Source organism: Symphalangus syndactylus, chromosome 15 (assembly GCF_028878055.3).
Source record: "Symphalangus syndactylus isolate Jambi chromosome 15, NHGRI_mSymSyn1-v2.1_pri, whole genome shotgun sequence".
Taxonomy (NCBI): domain Eukaryota; kingdom Metazoa; phylum Chordata; class Mammalia; order Primates; family Hylobatidae; genus Symphalangus; species Symphalangus syndactylus.
Genome location: NC_072437.2, coordinates 61,418,422 through 61,445,801, shown reverse-complemented (window position 1 = coordinate 61,445,801; position 27,380 = coordinate 61,418,422). Strand labels below are relative to the sequence as shown.

The window sequence follows — 27,380 nt, the reverse complement described above, 5'->3', positions numbered from 1 at the left end:
TAGCACTTTAGGAGCTGAGGCAGGAGGATCAACTTGAAGCCAGGAGTTCAAGACCAGCCTGGACAACAACAAGACTCTGTGTCTCCAATAATTAAAAAGAAAAAAAATTAGCCAGGCATGGTGGTATGTGCCTGTAGTCCCAGCTAATACGGAGGCTGAGGTGGGAAAATTGCTTGAGCCCAGAAGTTTGAAGCTACAGTGACCAGTCATGGCACCAACGCACCACAGCCTGAGTGACAGAGCAAGACCCTGTCTCTTTTATTAAGTAAATACACGCTCAGAAACGTTTATAAGCCATACATCCACTTTGTGCTATAAATTAGGTTCAAAAAAGTAGTGTATTAGTAGTATAATGATAGCAGTAATTGTTATAATAATAGCAGTGACAATAAAAATAATAGTAATGGTAATAACAACATCTAAAATGTGGTGTTTACGTATGTCAGGTACTGTCTTGAGTGTTTTCTATTAATTAACTCATTCAATCCTCACAAGAACGTTATGAAGTAGGCATTATTATTATTCCTGTTTTACAGATGAGGAAACTGGAGCTCAGTAGGTAAGTAAAAAGGTCAAACTAAAAATTGGTGAAGCTAGAATTTGAATTCAAGCAGTTTCATTCCAGACCTTATTTTTAACTACTGTGTTATATATAATTATAGAAATTACCATTTTATTTTCATAACCCCTGTAACATTTAAATAAACAGATATAATTTTCACATAATAAGGGGTTTCTTGTACATTCTTGCCCATTGCAATCACAAGCAATCCGTATTCCCTGCCTAAACCCAGGGAATATATGCCTAAGCATTCTGGATGGACGGGTGAGTGTGCAGTTATATATATAACTTTTTATATACGTATTTATTTTTAAGTAGTATATATATTACAGTGGTATCTCACCTTGAACAAAACCACATACTTAAAATACTTAGTCTGCTTAACCAATTTTATTATGCACACATGTCAAATTAGCAAAAGATCTAGAGAACAGACCAATAGGTCTGAGCGACTCCCATATGAGAAAAAACACAGGGCAAATGTTGGGAGGGAACATAGATTGTTTGATTTTTTTTCTGACACCAAATACATTGTTCCAACACCAATCAATTGTCTAATTCTCCAATACCAACTGGGTGTCCTACAAGTGGAGTTAGTGCAGACTCCATAAGTTAAGGAGAAAATCCTTCAATTCCGATACTAACTACCCAGATTTAGTGTCAGGCTGTACACGTAGAAGGGCTCACTCCCACAAAACTACCCTCATTTCAGATGCCAGTTGCCAGTCTAGAGGACCACTCTAGACTAACTCACTATAAATTTGGGGATTCCCAAAACTCCCTTCCCTGAAGTTCCACAGTTCACTAGAATGACTCACAGAAATCAGGAAAACACTATACTTATGATTATACAACCCATGAACAACCAAATGGAAGAGATGTCCAGGACAAGGAATGGTGGGACGGGGGTGGTTCACAGTTTCATTGCCCTTGCAGCACATCCACCCTCCAAGCACATCCATGTGTTACCAACCCAGAAGCTCCTCTATCCTCTTTCAGAGTCTTTATTGAAGCCTCATTACAAAGGCACTATTGATTAAATCACTGGCATTTGTGATTGAGCTCAGTCTTCAGCCCCTCTCGCACCCATACATTGGGTATAAGCCCATAGTTCTAACCCTTTAATCGTGTGTTTACTGCTTCTAAAGACCAGTCTTCATCCTGAAGCTATACCCCTACCTGCCTTTAGTCACTACATTCACATACAAAATATGTGTCACTCAGGAAATTCCAAAACTTCTAGGAGCTTTGTGTCAGGAACCAGGGAGCAAAGACCAAATATTTACTTTTCATTGTACCATATCAATATAGAAGTACACGTCTGGTCAGAGGGCAGAATTCCAGTGGGGAGGTGTAAGAAAAGCACATTTTTGGCTCATTCTCAGAGGTGCCTAAAGTCTGGGCTGCCCTCAGAGAAAGCCAGCTACTGGTAACTGAAGATAGAGCCACCCCAATGGGTGAGTGCTTCTCAGCTAGGTGGGAGAGGGATTTAGTCCACTGGATAAAAGGTCTGTGACTTTTCCAATTCTGTGGTTGTCAGTGGGTCAGGAACTACGCTCTTTATGATTGGAAGCAATTTCTCCTGGGCTTCATTTCCACATTAGTGAAATGAGAAGGATCTCACCGCATATTTTTACCTCACAGACATTTCACAAAAGTTTGCATGCTATAATATAGGAAGAAATTTTTAAAAAGAATAGCACTATGTTATTATTAGAACTAAATAAGAAACAAAAAGCTTAAAGACTGAAATAGGTGATATTAGAATCAAAGAAAAAGTAAAGTCATCATATCTTCAACATCATCATCACCAGACCACGGACAGTCAGCCTAAGAAGAAGGGTTGCTATTTTAAAGAGTAAAATAGTAGGAATGTTTGGGGCGTATTCAAACATTCCAGGTCAACATCATGAAGAGTAAGCAAGCTATCTTCAAAAAAATAAAATGGTTCTTGAGGCTACTCTACAGATGCAAATCTCACTAAGCCTTTTCTTATGCTTCATCAGAAGCCTCTGATTACATTACTTGCACATTATGGTTAAGCAGATTTAAATGTAATTGACCAACCTCTCACTTGGTTTTTAAATAAGGACCAACACACGCTTGGAAGAAAGAAAGGAGAGTGAGAATTCTGGGCTAAGAAAATGTATGCCATCTGATGGGTAAAACTAAAGAGCATTTTAAGAATTCCCTTGGTGTATTTATAAGTCGGATCTAAATAACGGGAACACATGGACACAGGGAGGGGAACAACACACAGTGGAGCCTGTATGGGTGGCGGGCAGGAGGAGGGAGTGGATCAGGAAAAATAGCTAATGCATGGCAGGCTTAATACCTAGGTAATGGGTTTATAGACGTAGCAAACCACCACGGTATACGTTTACCTATGTAACAAAACTGCACATCCTACACATATACCCCAGAACTTAAAAAAAAAAAAAGAATTCCCTTGGTGTTTTTATTTTTTCAGCAATTATTCTATTTCTATAGACGATACTTGTATGTATTTTCAAACATAATTTTAGCCACATTTTTCACATGTGTCAAGTTCTTTGAGGTCAGGAACTATATTTTATGTCTTAAAAATCTTAACTATATCCGGATCACAAGGTCAGGACATCGAGACCATCCTAGCTAACACGGGGAAACCCCGTCTCTACCAAAAATACAAAAAATTAGCCAGGCGTGGTGGCGAGGGCCTGTAGTCCCAGCTACTCGGGAGGTTGCGGCAGGAGAATGGCATGAACCCGGGAGGCAGAGCTTGCAGTGAGCCGAGATCGTGCCACTGCACTCTAGCCTGGGTGATGGAGCGAGACTCCATCCACCCCCCTGACAAAAAAAAGGAACAAACAAACAAAAAAAAGCAAAACAAAACAAAAACTATACCAAGGAGTATTAAATTGTACACTCTTAAAGAATTTTTAATTTACTGGTGTCTCTGTATGTGACCTATGTGTGATTTTTAACTTTCAATCTTCTCACCAAGAAATTAATCATATTTTTTGTATTCCTGTTCATTCTTTGAAAGAAAACTAACAAAACAGAGCCATCATCAAACAGAGCTAGCTAGACAATTTTGACTTTTGCATTTTCCTCAGTTAACATTCCACCAGATGACATCTCTCAGTCACTTCAGACATCGTGTGTCTCTATCTCCAACCAGCTCCCTATGTGTCATCTCCATACCACAGAAGGCAAAAGGACCAAAAATCCCATTGCTTGTGCTAGAAACCTGCTGGTCTTGACCCTTTCCTCTCCTGCAATTCTCAGATTCAAACAATCATGACACTTAGGCATTTTACTTGACAAATAGTACTTAATACCTTCCTGACTTAACACCTTTTTTCTTTCTCTTTTTTTTTGAGACACCATTTTTTTCTTTTTGAGATGGAGTCTCGCTCTGTTGCCCAGGCTGGAGTGCACTGGCGTGATCTCGGCTCACTGCAACCTCCGCCTCCTGGGTTCAAGCGATTCTCCTGCCTCAGCCTCCTGAGTAGCTGGGATTATAGGCGCAAACCACCACCCGGCTTATTTTTGTATTTTTAGTAGAGACGGGGTTTCACCATGTTAGTCAGGCTGGTCTCGAACTCCTGACCTCGTGATCTGCCTGCCTTGGACTCCCAAAGTGTTGGAATTACAGGCGTGAGCCACTGCACCTGGCTGACTTAACACTTTTAAAGTCATAGGGAACCTTTTCTTTTCTCTGATCTCTGGTCTCCTACAGTTTTTCTCAAGCGTCGTTTTCACACTGTGCATAGGGGTTTCCAGACAATCAGTAAAGCTGCCCCTTTCCTGTTTAATGCATGTCAGTCAACTGGTTACATAACATCTGAGTTCCTAAACAAAGCCCCACCTACAACCTGGGATGTTCTACTTCATATCCCGCCAACATTCATCTCCAAAATACATACTTCTTATAGTTCCCCTGACCATATCCCTCTTCATCTAATCTGTACCTGATCCTGGAAATAATGTGTGTCTATCTGCCTTGTGCACTTCACCATTCATGACCAATGGTCATAACCATTCATAATTTACAAGGAGTCAAAAACTAGAGCAAGTACACAGGTAAAGTGCCCGTTCTCCCCATCACAACTAGTAATTATCTCTATCTTTGCAATTACTACTCTCTATTTACATTTATCTTTTTATCTGTCTTCGTCTCCCAAATGGCTGGGAATTCCTTAAGATAAGACACCATTCATCTTTGTATTTTCGTTACAAAACATATTGCAGATACACAAATGTTGGGTTTTGGATTTAACTTTAACCCCTCCAGATAAGAGCATTAAAAATGAAATAGGAAAATATAAGATTAAATATCCCAGACATTAAAATCTAAGACACAGACTTTTCTCCAAGTGTCTTATTATTACGATAATTATACACCAGAGGTGTTAAAGAAGCTTTAGAGTAAAAGTTAAAATCAAAACTATAAATATTTAAGTTTAAAGCAATCACGAATACATGCTTTTTATAACACCATGGCCTCTATGATTTACTAGATTAAGATTTCAAGTAAGAAAGGAGAGGTTACATAATCTTTGTAATTAAAAAAAAATCCTCTATGAGTATCTCCTGGAGGTGTTGGTCATTATTTCATAATAAGCTTACTAAAAAATGCCACACTCACTCTTACATATCATGATACAATCCAGGGAAATTGATTTCTTTAAGGAAAGCTTAAAGAACAACTTATTACCATAGACAATTTAAACATGCAAACTAAATCAAACCTTCCTACACTCATAGAATCAATTGTTTCATGTGCAAAATTATTTAGTTTCAGGCTCCAAGCAATATATTTCTTCCTAGACAATTGTAATAATAAAAGCATTTTATAAAGCTATAACAACATTTTATAAATGCAAGTTAAAATAATAAAATTGTAGGGACAAGATGGTCCAAAACAAACCTCAGTAGTATAAAAAAAACTTGACTATTAAGTAGGTCTACAACAAAACCTAAATTCTAGAATATCATTATAAAATCCATTACATGACAAAAAGATACGAAACTAAAACAATACTGAAAAAAAATTAAAGTAAAAGTAAATGGTAGCTTAGTTCATAACAGGCAAAGATAAATTGAAAGAAACTGTGCTGCCGGGTGCAGTGGTTCACTCCTGTAATCTCAGCACTTTGGGAGGCTGAGGTGAGAGGATCACTTGAGGCCAGGGGTTTGAGACCAGACTGGGCAACATAGTGAAACCCCATCTTTATAAAATTTTTTAAAAAAATTAGCCAGGGGTAGCGGTGCCTGCCTATACTCCTAGTTACCCAGGAGGCTGAGGCGGGAGGATAGCTTGAGCCCAGGAATTTGAAGTTACAGTAAGCAATGACTGCATCACTGCACTCCAACCTGGGCGACAGAGGGAGATCTTGTCTCAGAAACAAGAAAGACAAAGAAGCAATGCTAAGTGAACAGCGAATCATCCTCATCAAGTAGTTGTACCTTCCCTGACTCACTTGACTCAGATCTTCTTTCTTCCCATTGTTCTGATTCTTGATGGAACCCCCGGTAAAAACAAATGGAATTTGCATTCCCTAATTAATTTACTATACTGTATGCAATGATGGTTTAATTTTTGTTGTTTTTACATAATACTGCAAGAGAAATGCCTTCATTTGCTATGGAACATGGAAAGAGGAAAGGGAGAAGGCAAGTGGAGGAAATGAATACAACCAATTAAAGGCCTCTAGTCAATTCTGTCGAGCTATTTCATCCCCTGAAAGAAAGAGCCAGCCCTGTCCTTTACAAGTACAAAGAGGGTATTAAAGGCAGGCAGCCAGAAGAGCGTATTAGTGGGAGAAGCCCATCTCAAAGGAAATCATGTTTACTCATAAGATTTGAGAATTCCCTTAGATAAGATGTTCAAAACCATGGTATAAATATTACATAAAAAGAGGTGCATAACAGAAATGTTTAACAACAATATTCAAAATGTTCCCTTAGTATAATGGTTCTGTGTACGTGTACATGGGAGGGCAATTTTACTGCTTTTTACTTTGTCACAGGGGAAATGTTAAGCACAGACTAACGGACTTTCAAGTAAGACTAGTTTTCACTTGCTGCTATTGGAGACCAGGTCAGCCTCACAAGTCCAAGATTGTGTATTAGCTGGACTTCAAAAAAGTCCAAATTTTTTCTCATGCCTAGATCCTTCCCCTGAACTCCAATGGCCTATTTGGACATGTTTCCTTAATGTTTAGTAGGCACCTTAAACTCACTTTTCCAATTAGAATTTATCTTCCTCCTTGACTTGCCCCTACATCACAGTAAATCATTAGTTTTTATAACTCTTTTCTCTTTCATGCCCCACACATCTAACCATAGAGCACATCTTGCTGGTTCTAACCTCAAAATGCAATCATTTTCCAAATACTTCTTACCACCCTCACTACTCTTCCCGATCCAAGCCAACATTATTCTTCCTCTAGATTATTTTGGCAGCATCAGAGTGGTTTCACTCATTCTACCATTATTCATCTACACTTTTTCCTCAACAGAGCAGCCAAAGCAATCCTTTGAAAATTTAAGTCAGATGTCATTCTTTTGCTCAAAACCTTCCAGTGGCTCCTCATCTCAAAGTCAAATCTTTACAATGAACAGTAATGCCCTACAGGATCTATTACCTTTGTGACCTTATCTCCTATTATGCTCCCCCTCCCTCCCTCTGCTCCAGTCTCACTTCCATACCTTGAGGCCTTTACACTTGCTTTTCCCTCTGCCTGGAATAGGCTTCTCTCAAATACCAACATAAATGGCCTCTCCATGACTCTTAAGTTTTTCTCAAAGACCACTTTCTCTACAAGACCTTTTCTGACCACTCAATCTAAAACTGCAAAAAAACCCTGCCCTGGCATGCCAGAGTCAGACATAAGACATACATTGACTTCTTTCATTGGCTTGGTTCTATATCTGCCACCTAAAATGTAAACTTCAAGAAAGCAGAGGCTTTTGTTTTCACACCTCTTTGGTGCCTTGGAATGGATGAGGTATTCAGTAAATGACTCATTGAACAATGAATAGATGAATCTTTTTTTTTTTTTTTTTGAGACAGAGTTTCACTCTTTGCCCAGGTTGGAGCGCAATGGCGCAACCTCTGCCTCCCGTGTCCAAGTGATTCTCCTACCTCAGCCTACTGAGTAGCTGATATTACACACATGCGCCACCACGCCCAGCTAATTTTTGTACTTTTAGTAGAGACGGGGTTTCACCACGTTGGCCAGGATGGTCTGAATCTCTTGACTTCATGATCCGCACGCCTCGGCCTCCCAAAGGGCTGGGATTACAGGTGTGAGCCACGGCGCCCAGCCAAATAGATGAATCTTATTTAAACTAACTTTATCTTTTTTTTCTGTCACTCACAGTCAAGCCTAATCCTTGCTAATACAAGTGCCTAGCACAATGTCTACCAAACAGGAGTTCAATAAGCTGTTTTGAGTCCTTTCCTTACAGAGTCAAAACATATCAAAAACTACTAATTAACACTAGCTCTTTTTTCCATAAAATATGATTTGAAAGATAGCTGCCGAGAAGCTACCATCACAGTGTTAGACATTTATATGACAAAAGGGTCTCACTGCTGATCAATTTTAAACGTATACTTAAAGGTGATCTCTTCTGAGGGGAGAAGGGATGATTACCCAAGATCTTATTTTCTTTAGGTTTTCCTATGAGTGTGAATAAATATCATTTTAGATTTTCCTATCACTTATATCATTTCTCATAAGTTAGTTCATATTTCCATATGGCATTCCTTCATAATTCTTGGCTGAAATGAAAAAAATTCTTTTTTAAATTCATGCATCACCTCCAGAAAAATAAACTCAGAGTTGAAGAGTTCCTGGAGACCAGTTGTTTTCAAAGGTTGTTTAGTACTAGAACTCCGTTTTCAAAAGAAACCTTATGTCAAAGTTCAAAAATACAAAATAAAGTGTTGCAGGCTGAAGCAGAGGAAGAAAAATAGAACCCATTTTCCAAATTCCATTCCCTATGTTAGTATGTCCAACTCGTGAAAATGCATTGAGCTGTACACTTATGTAACTGCACGTGTATTATTAATTTTTAGAAAAGTACCAACATTTTTAGAAAACTACTAACATAAGCCTACAAAATTTGTGGTTGTTATGTTCTAAAGTTTGAATAAGCTTCAGGCAACACACAGTTGGAATCTGTTCAAATTTCTGACAATATATATTAAAATTCTATAATAACATATTATTCACATAGACTCATGTTTACCTGCACTGTTAATGACAGGCGGATGTGTGTCAACAATAAATAATCACGGAAAAATAACACCAACACTATAACAAACATAGAGAATATTTATACAACGATTAATAGGTACTTTTCAAACTTTATAAACATTTGTACATATTAACCTATTTAATCCTCACAACAAACCTCTGGGTTAAGTACTAATATTGCACCCATTTTATAGGTAAGAAAAGGGAAGCTCAGACAGAATAAGATACTTGTCTAAGATTATACCTATAGCAAGCCGGGGTTTCAACTCCAGGTGAACCAGTTACCTAACCTCAGAGTCCATGGTCCAAATAACAGTTTCTCCTATCATATAATGTTTCTATAATCTGATTGCAAACATATTTTTAATTTTGCCCACTAAAATCACTTATTACAGTTGTTGTCATCATGGCCTATCAATAAAAAAATTCCTTAAATTCACAGGCTGATATGGTTTAGATTTGTGTCCCCTCCCAAATCTCATGTTGAATTGTGATCCCCAGTGTTGGAGAAGGGCACTGATAGGAGGTGACTGGAACATGGTGGTGAATTTTCCTCTGGCTGTTCTCATGATAGTGAGTGAGTTTTCATGAGATCTGGTTGTTTAAAAGTGTGCAGCACCTCCCCCTGCACTCTCTTCCTCCTTCTCCAGCCATGTAAGATATGCATGCTGCTCCTTTGCCGTCTGCCATGATTGTAAGTTTTCTGAGTCCTCCCCAGCCATTCTTCCTGTATAGCCTGTGTAACTGTGAGCCACTTAAACCACTTTTCTTTATAAATTACTTGGTCTCAGGTAGCTGTTTATAACTATGCAAAAACGGACTAATACAAAGGCATACAATAATTTCAGTTTTAACTGGTTTAGTATTTTCACACAATGACAAAGAAAAGGGTATTTCTGAAGCATATTAACAATAACCCTTAAAAACCAAACTATTTCACAATTTAATGATACATGCTTTCCAGATATACTTATTAGTATAATTTCCCTGCACTGTTTCATAATACTCAAAGATGACAGTGCTATCTCCATGCAGTTATAGGACTTATGCCAAAGATGACTGTAGTGGGTGAGTAGTGCCCCCCAAAAATGCATATCCACCCAGAACCTCAGAAAGTGACTTATTTGGAAATAGGAACTTTGCAGATGAAATTAGTTAAGGATCTTGAGATGAAATCATCCTGTGACTGACATCATCCAATGACTAGTGTCCATAAGCAGAGGTGAGGAGCCCAAGAGACATGGAGAAGATGGTGAGAAGATGCAGGTAGAGAGTGGAGTGATGCATCTACAAGCCAAAGAACACGAAGGACTCCGGGTAGCCACTAGAAGCTGGAAGAGAAGCATGGATGCTTCCACCCCTGGGGTCTTCTGAAGATGCCAACCCTACTAATACTGTGATTTCAGAGACTTTAGTGAGAGACTTAATTTCTGTTGTTTACAGGCACTCAGTTTGTGGTAATTGGTTATGGCAGCCCTAACAGACCAATACAACTACTAATTCAAGATTCTGTAAGATACATAAATACAATCTGGTTTCTGGAGAGCAGCTGACAATTCTACCTGCAGCATCTGATTATCTCCATACCTCTTCCCCCGACTGGTTACATGTCAACCTTGTCTCCAACAAGATTCATAAGATTGCCACTAATGTGTTTGCTCTATCCACTGCTTAGGTTTCTTTGTAGTACACAGATCTGTTATGTTCAACTGTCCTTCAGAATACACTATTCTGAAATTTTCTTTCACCTACTTTGTAATTTCCTACTTCGTATTGCAAAACTAAGGTACAGTAAATATTGCTTTACAGCCACGAGTGTAAGAGAGTTCTAAAACCTTGGTCGTCACTGGTGATACTGTCCTGTTACTTGATGTTCGCTATAGTTCATAGGTGACACTGACAGAACTGCTCAAGTAGCTACTTCAAAGCCGTAGCTGGCCCAAAATCTGCAAACACTGTAAACTGTTAGCTTCTCGAAAAGATTAATGATGTATTGATGCCACTTTCAGCCTGTTAACCTCCAAAAAGATATAGAAGTCTTCCTGATGTGGTTTTCTTCTTCATCATCATCTATCAGCCCAAGCCACAGCAGATTCAGGAAATGTTCCTAGCTCAGTATCTCAAAAAGCAATCTTCAGCTGCAAGTAGTTCCTCCGTGCCCAGTGTTCTTCAATGTCAATCTACAGAATCCTTAATCCTTCTAGTGACTTTGGGACATGCTCTTTCTGTTCCACTCTGCTGCTTTCCAAAACAGTTTATATTTGCACTATAAAATAATTACTCTTACAATCTCATATCCAAGTCTACAACTTAAACTTTTGATGCCAACTCTATACAGATAATCCCTGGAAATAAACTGGCAGGATTTAAATATGTGGTCTCTTACCAGTATACCACACTTGCAATTACACTATAAATATTTTTCACAAATCCTGTAATTACCTTGGGAATGGCCCAGTTATATCTCATCATACCTTTTTGTGAAAAAAGTATTAATTTGTTGAACATAAAATTGTACATATTCTAACATTTTGGTAAGTATATGCAAACATATAAATTATGTTTTAAAAATAAATTTAACTTTTATTATATTTGGCTTATATTAACATTAAAATTATTTTAGAATTCCTAAGTATACTTACTAAATATATATGTAAAGTATACTAACGTACGCTTTTGAATTCCTAAGTAAATTCCTAAGTATACTTACTAGATGACTGCAGATAGTCAAATTAGTTCCCTGAGACATAAAACCATTAGGAGTCATAAGCTGGCTTTACAAACATAGGTTTTACTCCACGATCTATCTGTAGAACCAGCACTACACAACTTGGATATACTAAATACTTTCATTATTCCCATAGGAAAATGAAAAAAAAAAAAGTAACATCATCTACCTATGCCTTACTTTTGGAAAGGTGTCAAGAGATAACTTAGAGTGTTACTAATTTTTATCAGTTACCTGCTTATATGAAAATTACAACTATTATAGTAGCAAAACAGGGAGAAATGGAAAAGAGATATATAAATATTTATGGATATATATATATATATGGATACAGTGAGTAAAAGAAAAAGACAAAACAAAAACTTAGTATAGTATGATTAAGTGTACTCTAAAACAAGCTCTAGGAAATGCCATAGATCTAATTCTGAAATTAAATGAGAATTTTCACGAATATATTTATTTTAAATGCCTTAACATATCCTTATACATGTACTACTTTATGTTTCATGTCTACTCAAAAGAGGAATTGAAGCATACTTGCAATTATTTCAAATCATGTGATAATTCAGTTTGTAGAAGAACCTTTGATATTTCTAAATTGATTACTAGTGCACATCCAACACAGCAGCTCTACAACTGCTACTTCAACTGATTTGATAAAGTGAAAAACCATTCAGTATAGGCTACTCTATTCTATAGCCAAAGACCTCTAAGCAAATGAGAAAAATGTCTTAAGTTAGTATATTAGTTTGCTAGGGCTGCCTTCACAAAATACCCTAGGCTGAGTGGCTTAAACAACAGAAATTCATTTCCTCAATTCTGGAGGCCAGAAGTCCAAGATCAAGGTGTCGGCACAGTTGGTTTCCTCTGAGGGGCGTAAGGAAATGATTTGCTCCAGGTCCCTCCCCATGGCTTGCAGATGGCCACCTCCTCACTGTGTCTTCACATGGTCTATCCTCTGTACATGTACATTCCTGAATGGCTGTGACTCTAAATTTCCTCTTCTTATAAGGACACAGGTCAGATTGGATTAGGGATATCCTAATGATCTCATTTTAACTCTCCTCTCTTTAAAGGCCCTATCTCCAAACATAGTCAAGTTCTGACATACTGAGGTTTAGGGCTTTAACATAGGAATTTATGAGGGAACAGTACAGCTTGTAACAGTTAGAAAACATTTTTGTTCCCTTGACCATTCAATAAAAGCAATATCCCACATGGTTGTCTTCTATAACTAAATTATTTTATTATAAATATTTCCACCACCAGCAATGTAGCCTATTAACTACATCATATGGGCAGATATGAGTAAAAAAAACGTGTCTTTTAATAACATTCTAATATTCTATTCCTGATTTGAAAGACCAAATGAATTAATATATCGCACACAAATTATGACGCCCCAACCTACAACCTCCACGACATAATGATTCCAACCAATATAATGTCAGTTGTGTTGTTGACTCTGCTGCAGGGGATATAAAATACAATTAAACTAATAACTAATACTGATTATTCAAAATATGTATCAAGCTCACTAACAAATTTTAACTGGCATTTTTAGAAGGCTATAGCAACAAAGAGGTTAACGTGTCTGCTGGTTATAGCAGATAAATTTGAAATTTTCAAACACTATAAATTTTCCAGGTGGTTGCCACCTGGAAATTAAGTGTTCTAAGTGCTCACAGTAGGTGAATAAAAGATAAACATTTGGTATTTAGTAAGACATTTATCATAAAATGATGGAAATGCATGAGAAACTGGAAACCAGGAGAAGTATTTGAGCAGACAAATATTAGGGTCAAATCAAGGAATTGCTAGCTAAAAACATACAAACAGAATCTTAAAAGTACAAGGCGTAGTATTAAATGGAAAGGATTTAAAAATCAAATATATCAATGAATGCTCTTAATGCTAAAATATGGAAACAGAGAAATATGGCAAAAATTAAAAATGAGTTATCATTGAATCCACTCTGATAATACACTGAATGTTGATCTCTTCTAGAAGCTTAAATCTATTCACAGCTGTCCCAGGAATAATCCCTGGTCTAGAGCAGCAGTTCCTAAATAGTAGTATAAGAATTCCTGGAAAACCTATGAATTTACCCTTAAAGAAAGAGTAGAATACACAAATTTAGGTGAGGTTCCCAGCAAAAAGCACCAAAGGGAAGGTGACATTTACTTTTAAGTTTCTTGATGAAGGAGAAAACTAGACAACATTCTCGGCCACGGCTGCCACTTCCCATGGATTTAAGTTAGGCAAAACCCACCATGCAGCTCTGCATTGAGATGCTGAAGGCTATATAGAGATATGACAAATGAGAGAAAAGATATCCAAAGAAGGGGGGCCAAGCAGGATTTTTTCAAGTAAACAAAATTTGGAAGGAGAGGTTAAGGGTGTAGGAATCAAGAGTCCCATTTTGAGGCATAATATGATTCTGATACCTTTTTGAGATGCAATGGAAATAGCAAAAGCTGTTGTCGATACAAGTGTGGATCTTAGAAGGAAAGTCTGGGATATAAATTTGTAAGTCATTAACATAATGGTGGTATTATGGGAATTGAAAACATCACCTAAAGAGAAGATCTAGGGAGAAAAAAAGAGAAGGGTTCACCATTAGGCTAGTGAAAAGCACTTTTAAAAAAGCAATGCACAGACATTGCACAGAGGAAGAGGAGAAAGTAAAGGAAATTGACCGTAGGAGGGAAGAGCCTGCTGGGAAAGAGCTAGATGGGAGTGAGACAGACTGGGTTTCACTAAGACACAGACACTACACCTGAACCAAGAGTAAGACAAGAGCACAGTTTCTAACACTGTGTAATCACTCAATAAAGGCTCGTTAAGTTAGTGATTGGATGAATGAGTTACAGACTGAACTAGCATGGTATTTCTAGAATTCAGAGTTGACTAGGAAAGGATGGAAATACATGGTAGAATTATAACTCTAAAAAGGTCAGACCAAGGTGATGTTGTAAACTTACCTTAGTTTTATTTTAATATACTCACCAACAAAAAAAAAGTAAGTTTTGTCATATTTTCTACTCTTTAATAAAATTTAATAATGAAATAGATTATTGGGAAGTAATCAATAAAACCTTTATAGATTAATTTTAACTGCTTAGACAAGGAAAAATGTATTGAACCTTAGAAGTCCAAAAAGAGAGAAATATTACAATGGTATACAGAAATATAATGACTCAAAATATTTCCACTGAAATGCAACAGAAAAGCTGTAAGCCACTATATCTTAGAAAAGAAGCAGTCATAATGAAGTAGATTTTTGAAAATTGTCATACAGGTAAGCTCATTAGTTGCAATGAAAGTTCTCCCTGCTGATCTAGGAGTACTTAATGACCAGGATTTGTTATGCCTCAAAAACAAAGGTACTTTTTAATTCATGTGATAGCTCACTGAGGAGGTTTCAAATCTGGAAACTTTTAAATGATGATATATAATACGTGTATAAGAGCATTAAAATACTCCAAAGCAAACACACTTACCTCATTCAAAATATTACATTTCCTCCTCAAACCTCATTCATTAATAAAGTAATATAATAATAAAAAAAGTTATGCTTAACAATCACCTACACTATAAAAAGTACTTCAGTGATGGCTTTTCTATGTTAAAGATGAAGTTGGCTGCTCCCTGTGAAACATACTAACGGTATCTGCTGACCCATACACAGACACTAGACGCCACTCCTAACAGACAGAAACTAAAAAGTCCCAAAACCCCAGAACGCCCTGCTGAAACACAAAAACAACAAACAGAAAAATACCCAGAACCAAACCAAGTTACAATTCTGCAAGTCCTTATCAAAGGTAAATATTTTTAAAGAACAAATTATAATATTAATAAAGAATTTTGAGTATGAGTCAACATAAATATCTCAAAAACTTCATTTACAGCAAAACCTGCTAAACAATAAATTCTACAATAAAAAATACATCTACTCATCCATGTTTTTCCCCAGGAAGAAAACTCCTGGTGTATTTCAAGGCACTTTGTACCATGTTTTCATCCACTACTCTGTTATCTATCAAACTGCTTAATGTCCATCAAGAATACTCATTTCCAATTTTTTTCATCCCATTTGGTCAAAAAATCCAAAATATCAGAATTCTCTCTTTAGGAGAGTTGATTTCCCTGAGTTAAAAGTTATTTTGACTATCACCGAGTGATTTTGAATGTTTACAACCTATTCACTTCAATGCCCTTTTGCCCTACGTCAGGTGATTTAATACAAGAAAATAATTTCAATTATTTTCCCTTCTTGAATCCTATTAAAACATCTGTAACTAAATATATGGAAAGATTCTTCTTATAGCAAGGACATTTTCAGGTTGCAGAGGGGTAAAGTGAGTAATTCAATAATTCATTAGAACACTAGGATTTATTAGTAAAAATTTAAGTAAAAAGCTTATTTTTTGTCTTACAAATCAAGACAGGCCATATGAAATATTTACTTCAAAGAAACATACATCTCAGAACAAAGTTTCAAAGAACATCTCATCCAATCACATGCTTCTTTATCAATAAAGTTCTATAATCCTCATTTTATAGAAGAACAATTTAAAGGGAGCAGGAAAAGATAAAATTGATTTTTTTAAAGAAGAAATATTCACTCTAATATGGAAAACAATAAAATATCCTTCAAGTTGATGAATTCCAATATTAAAAAGAAAATAAAGAGGTTATAAAGACAATTTCATATTACTAATGACTAGTAGTCAACAAAAAAAGAATACAGATATTCCAGCATTCCAGATGAGTTGTTTTCCAAAATGTATTCACAAATTGGTTGTTTGACACCAAGTAAAGGTGACAGAATCAATGTGAAATATAAATGAAAATTGAGGCCGGGCGCAGTGGCTCACGCCTGTAATCCCAGCACTTTGGGAGGCTGAGGCAGGCGGATCAAGAGGTCAGGAGATCGAGACCATCCTGGCTAACACGGTGAAACCCCGTCTCTACTAAAAATATAATAAATTATCCAGGCATGGTGGCGGGCGCCTGTAGTCCCAGCTACTCAGGAGGCTGAGGCAGGAGAATGGTGTGAACCTGGGAGGTGGAGCTTGCAGTAAGCCAAGATCACGCCACTGCACTCCAGCTTGGGCAACAGAGCGAGACTCCATCTCAAAAAAAGAAAAAAAAAAAAAAAGAAAAAGAAAATTGAATTATTAAGGTAGTCAAAAAATTATATTTAAATCATATTATAACCAAGTATTAATAATAGCTCTATCCGTTCTATGACCCTTTATGACCTGATTTAAGCCCACAATTGAGACTAGAATCAGGTTAGAAATTTGGGCATCAGGAAAGGATGAAATGAAACTCTGGCAGTATGGTGTCTTCTATAACAAAAAAAGAGAGGACCAACAAGTTGGGCAGAGATAGATTTGGTACTCAGGCAAGTGGGGACACTGATTGCTGGTTCTGGTCTCAGGTATGTAATAGGCTATTAGTGCCTATGAATGACATTGAATCAAGAGAGCATCGCCCTGGCCAAAAAGTGGAGGAGATTTAGCAGTAGAAGGTAGGGCTAGCAGGTATCTATAAGGTTTAAACTGTAAAACAAAGTATTTTATAATATAAGGCCTCATCATCTAACTAAACAAATTAAACTCATAGCTCCAATCATGACAACTCATAAAATCCTACAACTCTCTTTATTTTTAAAATGAGATATTGGGTATGAAAACACTGTGACAAAGTGGAAAGTATGTACAAATAAAAGGTATAATTTTCAGTCTTTTAGCACTGAAGACCAGAGCCATGAAATGTTTCTTAAAAAGGCACAAACCTTTACTGGCTTTGTATAAAGGTTCCAAATCATCCACAAAATTCAGTATATCAGGGTACTTCTCTTCACATATTTCTACCAGGAAATGAAGTAGGGTTGTTTTCTGATCTGCTGATTTTGTGTCCTTTAGCTAAATAGAACAGGAGGGAGAAAAAACACAGAGTCATAAGTATGTTGATATTCTGTCTACTTAAACAATATTAATACTGTATTTTGTAGATAAGAACTAAAAGTTGTAAAATTAGTTGATTTCGTTTTTGAAAAACAAATATTTAAATACTCGAAAAACTACTTTTGACTTGCTGCTTGGTGAAAATCATTATTTGTTGCAAAAAAGGAATAAGTTTAATCTAGCATGCAATGTTTTATAGAAAAAAATGGCAAAATGCCTAGGAAAACAGAGTAACCTATGAGTCTGTTTAATAGTAGTATTTAAACATCCCTGAGCATTCATCCATTTATCATTTGGCACATATTCATAGAATGCCTACTACCTACTGTAGCAGTTGGAGACCTAACAACAAATAAAACGTAGACTTTCCTCAAGAAGCTGTTTAGTTAAAAAATATACGTATTTGCCTTGATGTGACAGATAGTAAAGTAAAAATAATCACAACTTTCATCTAGGAGGACATGACAACAGAACTGAAACTTCAAAGACAGGAAGTTGTATGGGCTTAGGGAAAAGAAGGAAAAAATACAAAAGTGCATTAACACAGGCTCATGGAGCAGCATTTACAAGAGCTATAGATGAGGAAGGATATGACACATCTGAGGCGGCTGAGTGACTCCAGAATTAAAGTGTATGTGTATTAGGGAAGGCAAGTAGGGACATGGCAAAGATATAAATCTGAAAAGACCAAAAAATAAAAGGAAAGATAATGGCATGCAATGGAAGTAGGATTTTGATTTTGAAGCAATATAAGTTTTCCATCTAGATGAGAGATGATCAGATATACATTTTAGAAAGCTCCCTCCAGTGAGTGTGGCTAAAAAGATTAGGGCAAGAGTACTAAGAGAAGCATGAAGAGTAATTTAAAAACCCGTGGCAATAATCAGTCAGGGAGAGAGGGCAGTCTGAATGGAGGTTGTGCCTGGGAAATGGGGACAATGAGACCATGTGGGTGTGGAAACCCAGGTGATGCTGTTAACTAACATGTCAGAAAGGATGAGAAACAGATTTGTGTGAGGTGGCCAAAGAAGAAAATTGTTTTGGACAAGGTAAATTTGAAGCTTTTCGGTAGTATCCAGGTGGAAATGTCTTGAAAGAACATAAATTTATCTATCTATGTATAGAACAGTGCTTTCATTATTTTTTTCATGATTGCCCCCTAAGAAGTTTTTAGGCATTTTTTTCCTAACTGCACCTATACAATTTTAAAACCACAAAGGTGATGCATTTATGTTTATACACTGTATGCATATCTGTGTTTTACACCTAAAAACTGGTTAAACAAGTAAGACATTTTTGCTCTCCAAGAACCAACTCTTTATCCCTGAAAGATACCTATTGAAAATACATGGTTAAACCTCAGAGGAATAAACTGGGGCACCAACTTGTGACCCCTTTGCTCCCAAAGCTAATTAGTTGATCAAATTAACATAAACAGGTATGTAGAATGAATGAAAAGAGGACACGGGCTTGAGACGACCAGGGTGGACCAATCCTAATCTGAAATGGCCAAGGAGTGCAATCACAGGGAGAGGTAGTTAAGCTAAAACTTCGACAATGATAAAAGTTAGCTTGGGTTTTGTGTAGTGTTGGGATAGAAAATAGTGGCAAGGAGGAGTGGTATGAACACAGGACTAATAGGTAATCTGGTAGCATTCCCTACCATTAAGTAATCATTTAGAGCAGAGATACAAATAAAGGGTTAAAAAAAATCAGTCTTTTCTACCAGAACTTAACTTAGAGCTGGAAATTCAAGGCATATCTAATTGGGTACAGCGCTATTTACTTGCTTCCTTTCCAAGAATGTCCCACTTTAAAATTGGTTCCTAAATAAATTCCCATAAGTAATATTTTAAAAAATCCAACCTCACTAAATATTCTATCACTATCAGAAAAATACCAAATAACTGTTAATGTCCGGTAGTGGAAGAATGGGAGATTTCCATACCATCAGATATATTAACATACTGACTACTTATTGATTCAAAAACTATCATAGCCCTGGGAACAGTGAGCTACCCACCTAGACGGCCTTACTTTCACATCATGACACATGTAATAGGTTCAAATGCTATGCTGACCTACACAACATGCAACTTATACAGCAGTTCCCAGTACTTTAAAAACAGACTGAACATGAACACTTAGTCCATGATTTGGTACCTTGTTTAAAAGAAATACAGATTTCACAACATAGAGCTGAGTGTTTTACAAGAGGATGCTTCAAAAATATGACTCCATTGACTACCTAGACAAATTGTCACTAACATATGTGGATGATTTGGCAATGTTAAAGGATGCCCTTGACTAATTAATAGTCTTGAGCACGTTACTGGACCTTAGCTTTCACACAGGTAAAATAAGAAAATGAAACAACACAGAAACTCTAAATTCACTTTTTACTCTAAAAATGTTAAGCATACATTATAGTGGAACTAAGAGTTAGTAGACACAGTACAATCTAATTTTTAAAAACTAGAAGAGTGGAGATATGTAGTAATAATCTCATTTCAGAGTTATATCTGTGTGTTTGGGTCAGTTGGAATCATTCTATGGGCTTCTGTTTTTACATATAGACTCATGAATGTCAAATACAATTTTTAAGTTTCCTTACAATCCTATAATTTCATTCATACTATCATCTGAAATAGGTAAGCCCAGATTAAAAGCAGCAAACGTTTACGAATAGTTTTCTCTTTGTACAGCCACCAAAAGTTGACATGAAAGTTGTATCCTGTTTTGTTAAAAAGCACCCTAGTAGCAAAGATCCTTTATCTCACCTACCCTCATTTACAGCAATGACTACTTGGGGAACACCGTTCCTACTCTGAACTCTCGGCAACCCATTGTTACCAGTCTACACCCTTGCAGCCTCTGTGGAATGTTAAGACAATCACCATCTACCTTCACAATTTGTAAAGCCTAGAAAGAGTATTCCAATAGTATTTGTGACATAGCTAAACAGCCAGCAACTGCTAGGATTAATGTATCAAGAAGAACAACCAACTGGACTGATCTTGGTCTTTATTTGTAAGCAATGGGAATTCAGAATTTAGAATCATGGAAAACAACTACTAGTTTAATAAATGTTAAATACTCAAGTCAAACACAGATTCGAGTTATTCAGAGACAATTATAAAGCTAAACGCTGATTTAGGAGGAGGGTGCTACCATGGGTTGTCTTGTTGAAAACATCAACTGAGTGGCAAGCAGCATACTGGGAACAATCTAGTATTAAAAAGTACACTCACTGAATAGTAAAGGGAAGCACAATATTCCTATCATTTCAAAATGGGTATTTAACAATTGAAAGACACCGCTCAAACTTTCAAGTAAATAAATTTGAAACTAAGCCTAATAAATAAGAGGTTCAGAAAAGAAGCACGTTGTTGATCATGCATGGTGTTTCATTTATAAACTACTATGCAGCTCTAAACTCCAGGACAGAGATTCTTCATTTATGCTCTAACATTCTCTAGAAAAATTTCACAATGCTGCCAAGATACTCTCCCTGCCTCAACTACTCTATTCTCTCCCTCCCCTCTCTCTAATCATCTTTTAAAAAGTCTTCCAAAAGCATGAAAGCATAAAATGTATTAGGTCCTTATCCATTTGCTCAATATTTTTTCATTTCATTAATGAAAATCACCAACTAAAAAGGCACATTCTACTCCTACTCATATCATACTTACTCATATCATAATCAGTTTCGGAGCTAGAACAATTAAAGCATGGAAGACAGTGTTAATTTTGTTGAAGATGAGTAACAACTTAAGCAAACTTTGTAATGCTAAATCTTGGAAAGAAAATAAAATATTTGATTTAAAAATATGTTCAGGTTAAAAGTATGCTTTATTTAAACTTTAACAGTCAGTGCTTGACAGGATTTCCTTTGTATTATTGTCAAGAGATTTATCTTACTGATGAGTAATCATCACTGTTAAATAGAATGTCCTATTTATGTATTGTTTCTTTAAGGTACATTTAATGTGGCATAAATGTCAAATAAACAAAAGATGGATGGAGTTTCTCCAACCACTCTGTTCATTCCAGACAAAATAATGTTAAAAGTGGATCCTGTAATAAATCATGGCCTAGCTGTCAGTCTGGAGTAAAACTCCCTTGTAGTTACAGTGCAAAGTTTGGGGATATTTTTGAGGTATTCAGCACAAATTTGGATGACATTTAAAGAATATTCCATTTATTTTAGTCACATGCAAATAATTTAAATTTAAACCCTAAAATAAAAACTAAGCATCTTGGTGATCTTCAGAAGTCAAGGAACTAGAATCCCTTCCTGTTTGAAATAATGAAACTTACACCTTAAGAATATTATCACATTAATAACTCTACTCCGCATGATTATGTTCCTATAATCTAGGTATGTATCAAAGCAGCATTGAATATTTAGATGTTTAGATGCTGTGGACATTAGTGAACACCAGAAACAAGACAAAATTCTGAAAAATCTTGTAACGGCACCATTAACATTTTAGAAGAATACAACCTGTAAATAATATTAATGCTGAGGATGACAGTAGCAATTCTTGTTTGGTACTTACTATGAGACAGACACTAGCCAAATAATATAACACATGTTAAGTGCTTAAAACATACAACCCCAAACTAGTATTATATCCATTATTTAAAAAGGAAAATGGAAATTGAGAGAGATCATATAGCTTACACTGGATCACATGGAGCCAATGATTGGAACACATGTCTGTGTGAATACAAAGCTCTTATCCACTATAAAATATAGTTCCTTTACAGAAATCTTTAGTCTAGCTTATTGTTAACAAAATAAACCAAATTCTCAAAAAATGGTAGTAAAACAACAAAAGAGCACTAACACAATTTAAAATACTAGCACCCTTTAACCTGCTAATTCTAGCCTGGAAAGCATCTAAAAACAGACACCACACTCCCTTGAGGTCATTTCTAGTTCTAAGAGCACAACATTCTATTGTTTTATCTGTAAAATAAATAAAATGCCATCTGAATCATATCAACCAAATAGCAACTCTTTATATATTTCTAATGGATTACTGCTGACAAAATATCATATGATTGAAGAAAAAGGTATCTATAAAGTTTAACCTTCAATGGATTTATACCACTATATTTTAATAGCATCATATCCCACCTCAAATCTTTTGCAGAATAAAGTGGATTGTCTATGCATAAAATAGCATCTCTAAAAATAAAGGTATCCACATGAAAATCAATGTATGAAGACATACTAACAAAGACTATATCACAGTTGCTCAGATAGAAAGCTCAAAAAGTCAATGTGGTAGTACAAATTCACTAATAAAACCAACCACCATTATAGAATGGATATTGTTTTCTGGTATGTATATGTTCTTGTGTGTGTGCCTGGTGTGTATTTGTGTGTGTATTTGAGATGGGCTCTTGCTTTATTTACATATATATTTATTTATATGTATAAATATTTTTAAATATATATTTTAAATAATCATTGTGCTAATGAAATTTTTCAAAACAAAACTGAGTATCACTCCAATATAAATGGCAATGAAAATCTTGAAGTAAATAAAACAAGATGGTTGAGGCAGAAGAACTGCATGAGCCTGGGAGTTCAAGACTGCAGTGAGCTATATAATCTCTCCACTGCACCCCGGCATAGGTGACAGAGTGAGACCTGGCTCTTAAAAAAAACAACAAAACAAAACAAGCCCGAGGTGCTTATGCCACTGCCATAACCACAACCATTAATACTAAAATACAACTTTCTTAATAATTTTAAAGATAGAAACCAATTGATATTACATAAATTAGATACTAAGGCACATAAATATTAAATTACTTATGGCACTCATATATAAAAACAATTTATATTAATTACTTAATTTTCATTTTAAAATGATAATGAGAATTAAAACATTAAGTGACCAAGAAAGTGCTTTAAATAATGTGGACTTCCATAATTATAATATGCTACCATATCCCCACACACTTTCTCTGAATTATATTTTTAACACATTTCTCTTGAATTACAGTGAGTGTTGAAACTTCTATATAGAAAGCATTTGTGCATTTTAGTAAAAGTTTAGCACACTACATTATCTATTATATTGCACTGTTCTGTTCATACTGCCCCCCTTTTCCTGCAAAAGATATAAAGCAGCTCAATGTTCTTTATAAAAAAGGACTATTTTCAGTTCTTTTAGTACTGAGAGATCAGAAAACAGACATTCCTAACAGGCAAATGGGAAAAAGTACTAGAATAAACAATCTGCAAGGGAACAAATATGATTAGAATACAAATATATTTTTAAAATGCTAAACTCGGATGATCAAAGACATAAAAAAAAATACAAGATACTGCTTCACCAACTATATCAGCAATCTCCACCTAACAAAAACTCTCACCAAGAACAACGAGTCATGGCAGGGTTGCAGTGAGACTGGCACTTTCACAGTGCCAGTCTATGAAAGCCACTGCAGGCATGTGCAAATCAGTAAAACCTCCAGGAAAATGATTTAGTAACATATGTCAAAAATTTTAAAAATATTCTTGTTTGGAGTAGTTTCAGAAAACTCACTGGAGTCCAATATTGTCCAGCCAAAGCTATATAACTAAACTGCTATTTTAGAGCACGGATTTCTTAATCTAATAACAAGAATTTCTCATGGGAACAATTAACAAAAATTGGAGTAAGTGCTTAGAAAGTTAACATGTTTAGATTGTTTATACAAATTGACCAAATACATTAATTTTAAATTAAAGGTTTTTTAACCCTTAAAATTTATTAATAATTAACTTTATATTTTAGACTTTATATTTTAGAGCAACTTTAGCTTTACAGGAAAAACTAACAGAAAACAGAGTTCCTATATACCCTTCCCTACACACACACAAATTATCCTGTTGTAAACATTTTACATTAGTGTGGCACATTTGTGACAAGTAATGTACCACTATTGACACGTTATTGTTAACTAGTTTCCACATTAAGGTTCTCTCTTTGTGTTCTGCAGTTCTGTGTGTTTTGATAAAAAACTCAGTGTTATTCATCCATCACTACAGTGTTATACAGAATAGTTTTACCACCCTAAAAAATTCTGTGTCTCACCTATTCATTCCTTCCTTCTTTCCTCTCCTCAGAACCCCTGGCAACTACTGATGTTTTATTGTCTCTAGACTTTTGTCACTTACAGAACATCACATAGTTGGAATCATACAGTACATAGCCCTTCCAGTCTGGTTTCTATCACTTAGCAATATGAATTTAATGTTCTTCCATGTCTTTCCTTGGCTTAAAGAGATCATTTATTTTTAATATTGAATAATATTCCAAATGAATATACCACAGTTTATCCATTCACCTATTGAAGGACATATTGCTTGCTTCCAAGTTCGGGCAATTATGAATAAAATGGCTGTAAACATTTGTATGCAGGTTTTTGTGTGGACTTAAGTTTTCAATTCATTTGGGTAAACATCCAGGAGTGTGATTACTGGATGGTTTGTTCTACGTATAGCTTTGTAATTGCCAGTTATCCAAAGTTGATGAGCCACATTTTGCTTTCCCACTAGCAATGAATGAAGGTTGTACTATACACTTACCAGCACTTGGTCTGTCAGTGTTTAGTATTTTAGCAATGCCAGTACATATGCAGTGGTGTCTTACTGTTTTAGTCTGCAATTCCTTAATGACATCTGCTGCTGACTATTATAGGGACAGAAAAATTACAACTCCATCCTCTTAGGGTCCTTCCTGGTCTGACAATTTAATTTGACGTGAGATAGATTAACAGGAGAAACGTGTAATGCAAGTTTTCTGTAGCACAAAGGCCATCAAAGGAATGAAGACTGAAAGAAATAGAGTCAGTTACCCATATACTGGATTGGGCAAAGAATAGTTGTTAAGAAGCAACTACATTAGGTGGGAAATTACTTTTAACAAGGCCTCTAAAAAATTCTCTTTGTTGCGACTTTTTGTTCTTGACGATTAAGGATGTTGCATCTTTCTGGTACGGGAAGGCCATCTTTTGCATGAAAATGTTATCTTCTGCTTTAAAGAAATAGCAAGGAGGTCAAAGTGATCTTTCTACACCTGCTGTTTTTCAAGTATCTTTAAATAGTCAATATACCAGAATAGCATATTTTAATCCCTTCAATATCTTTTCATACGTTTACTTGACACCTATACGTTTTGATGGGTATCTCTTCACATCTTTTGATCATTTCTTTAAACTGGGTTGTTTATTTTCTTAGTTTTAAGAGTTTTTGTACATTTTAGATAAAAGTCCTTTATCAGGTATATGTTTTGGAAAGATTTTCTTCCAGCCTGTTTTCTTTTCATTGTCTTAACTGTTTGCCACAGAAGTTTTAAATTTTAATGAAGTTCAATTTATCAATTTTTTTCTTTCATAGATTATACTTTTAGTGTTATATCTAAAACGTCATAATAAAACCAAAGGTCACATAGATTTTCTCTTATCTTCTATAGACTGTATAATCTTGCATTTTATATTTAGGTCCATGATAAATTTTTAATTTTTGTGAAAGATATTAGGTTTGGCAACTTTTTTTTTTTTTAAATGTAGATGTTCTAGTACCTTTTCTTTAAAAGACACACTATTCTTTCACTATTGAATTACCTTTGTTCCTTTGTCAAAATCAACTGACTATATTTATACGAATCTATTTCTGGGGTCTCTATTCCGGTCCATTATTTTTAAATTATTTTTATTTTTTTTCCTTTGGCCAATACCACAATATTTTCCTTATTGCAGCTTTATACTAAGTCTGGAAGTCATGGAGTGTCAGATTTCCAACTTAGTTCTTCTTCTTCAGTATTGTGTTAGCTATTCTGGGTCTTCTGCCTCCCCATACAAACTTTGAAATCATTTTGTCAATATCCATAAAATAACTTGCTGGAACTCTCACTGGGGCTCTAATGAACCTATAGATCAAGTTGGGAAGAAATGACACCTTAACAATACTGAGACATGCTTTCTATGAACACGAAATGTCTATTACTTTATTAGATCTTCTTTGATTTCTTTCAAAGTTTTGTAGTTTTTTTTTTTTTTTTGAGACGGAGTTTCACTCTTGTTGCTTAGGCTAGAGTGCAATGGCAGGATCTCGGTTCACCGCAACCTCCGCCTCGCAGGTTCAAGCGACTCTCCTGCCTCAGCCTCCCTAGTAGCTGGGATTACAAGCATTTGCCACCACACCCGGCTAATTTTGTATTTTTAGTAGAGACGGGGTTTCCCCATGTTGGTCAGGCTGGTCTTGAACTTCCGACCTCAGGTGATCTGCCCGCCTCGGCCTCTCAAAGTGCTTGGATTACAGGCATGAGCCACCACGCCTGGCCTTGTAGTTTTCCTCATACAGATCTTGTATGTATTTTGTTAGATTAATAGCTATGTATGGTTTTTGTTACTAAGAAAATGATATACTATTTTAAATTTCCAAGTCCAGTTGTTCATTGCTGGTATACAGGAAACCACTGGCTTTTTAAATTAGGTGACCTCATAATCTAAAACTTTGATATAATTGCTTAACAGTTCCAGGAGGTTTATATTTTGTCAATTTGCAGGGAGTGGGCATTCTACACAGACAATCATTTCATCTATGAAGAAAGAGTTTTGTTTATTCTGCCCCAATCTTTATAGCTTTTACTTTTCTTGTCTTACTGTATTAGCTAGGACTTCCAACACAATGTTCAAGAGTAGTAGTGAGAGAAGACACACCTGCATTGTTTCCAGTTTTAGGGAAAAAGCATCTAGTTCCTTACCATTAAGTATGATGCTAGCTGTCGATTTTACGTAGATGTTCTTTATCAACTTGAGGAAGTTCCCCTCTATCCCTAATTTGG

General features: G+C 35.8%; 1 protein-coding gene across 6 annotated transcripts in view; it reads right to left on the bottom strand.

The window, feature by feature from the left end:
• Positions 1-27,380, bottom strand: part of DIAPH3 (diaphanous related formin 3) — a 507,090-nt gene that overhangs the window by 175,595 nt on the left and 304,115 nt on the right. For all 6 annotated transcript variants that reach the window (XM_055244170.2, XM_055244171.2, XM_063618797.1 and 3 more), the window contains one exon: positions 17,355-17,484. In XM_055244170.2, the coding sequence (XP_055100145.2) occupies positions 17,355-17,484 (130 nt within the window). The remainder of the gene's footprint in view (positions 1-17,354; positions 17,485-27,380) is intronic.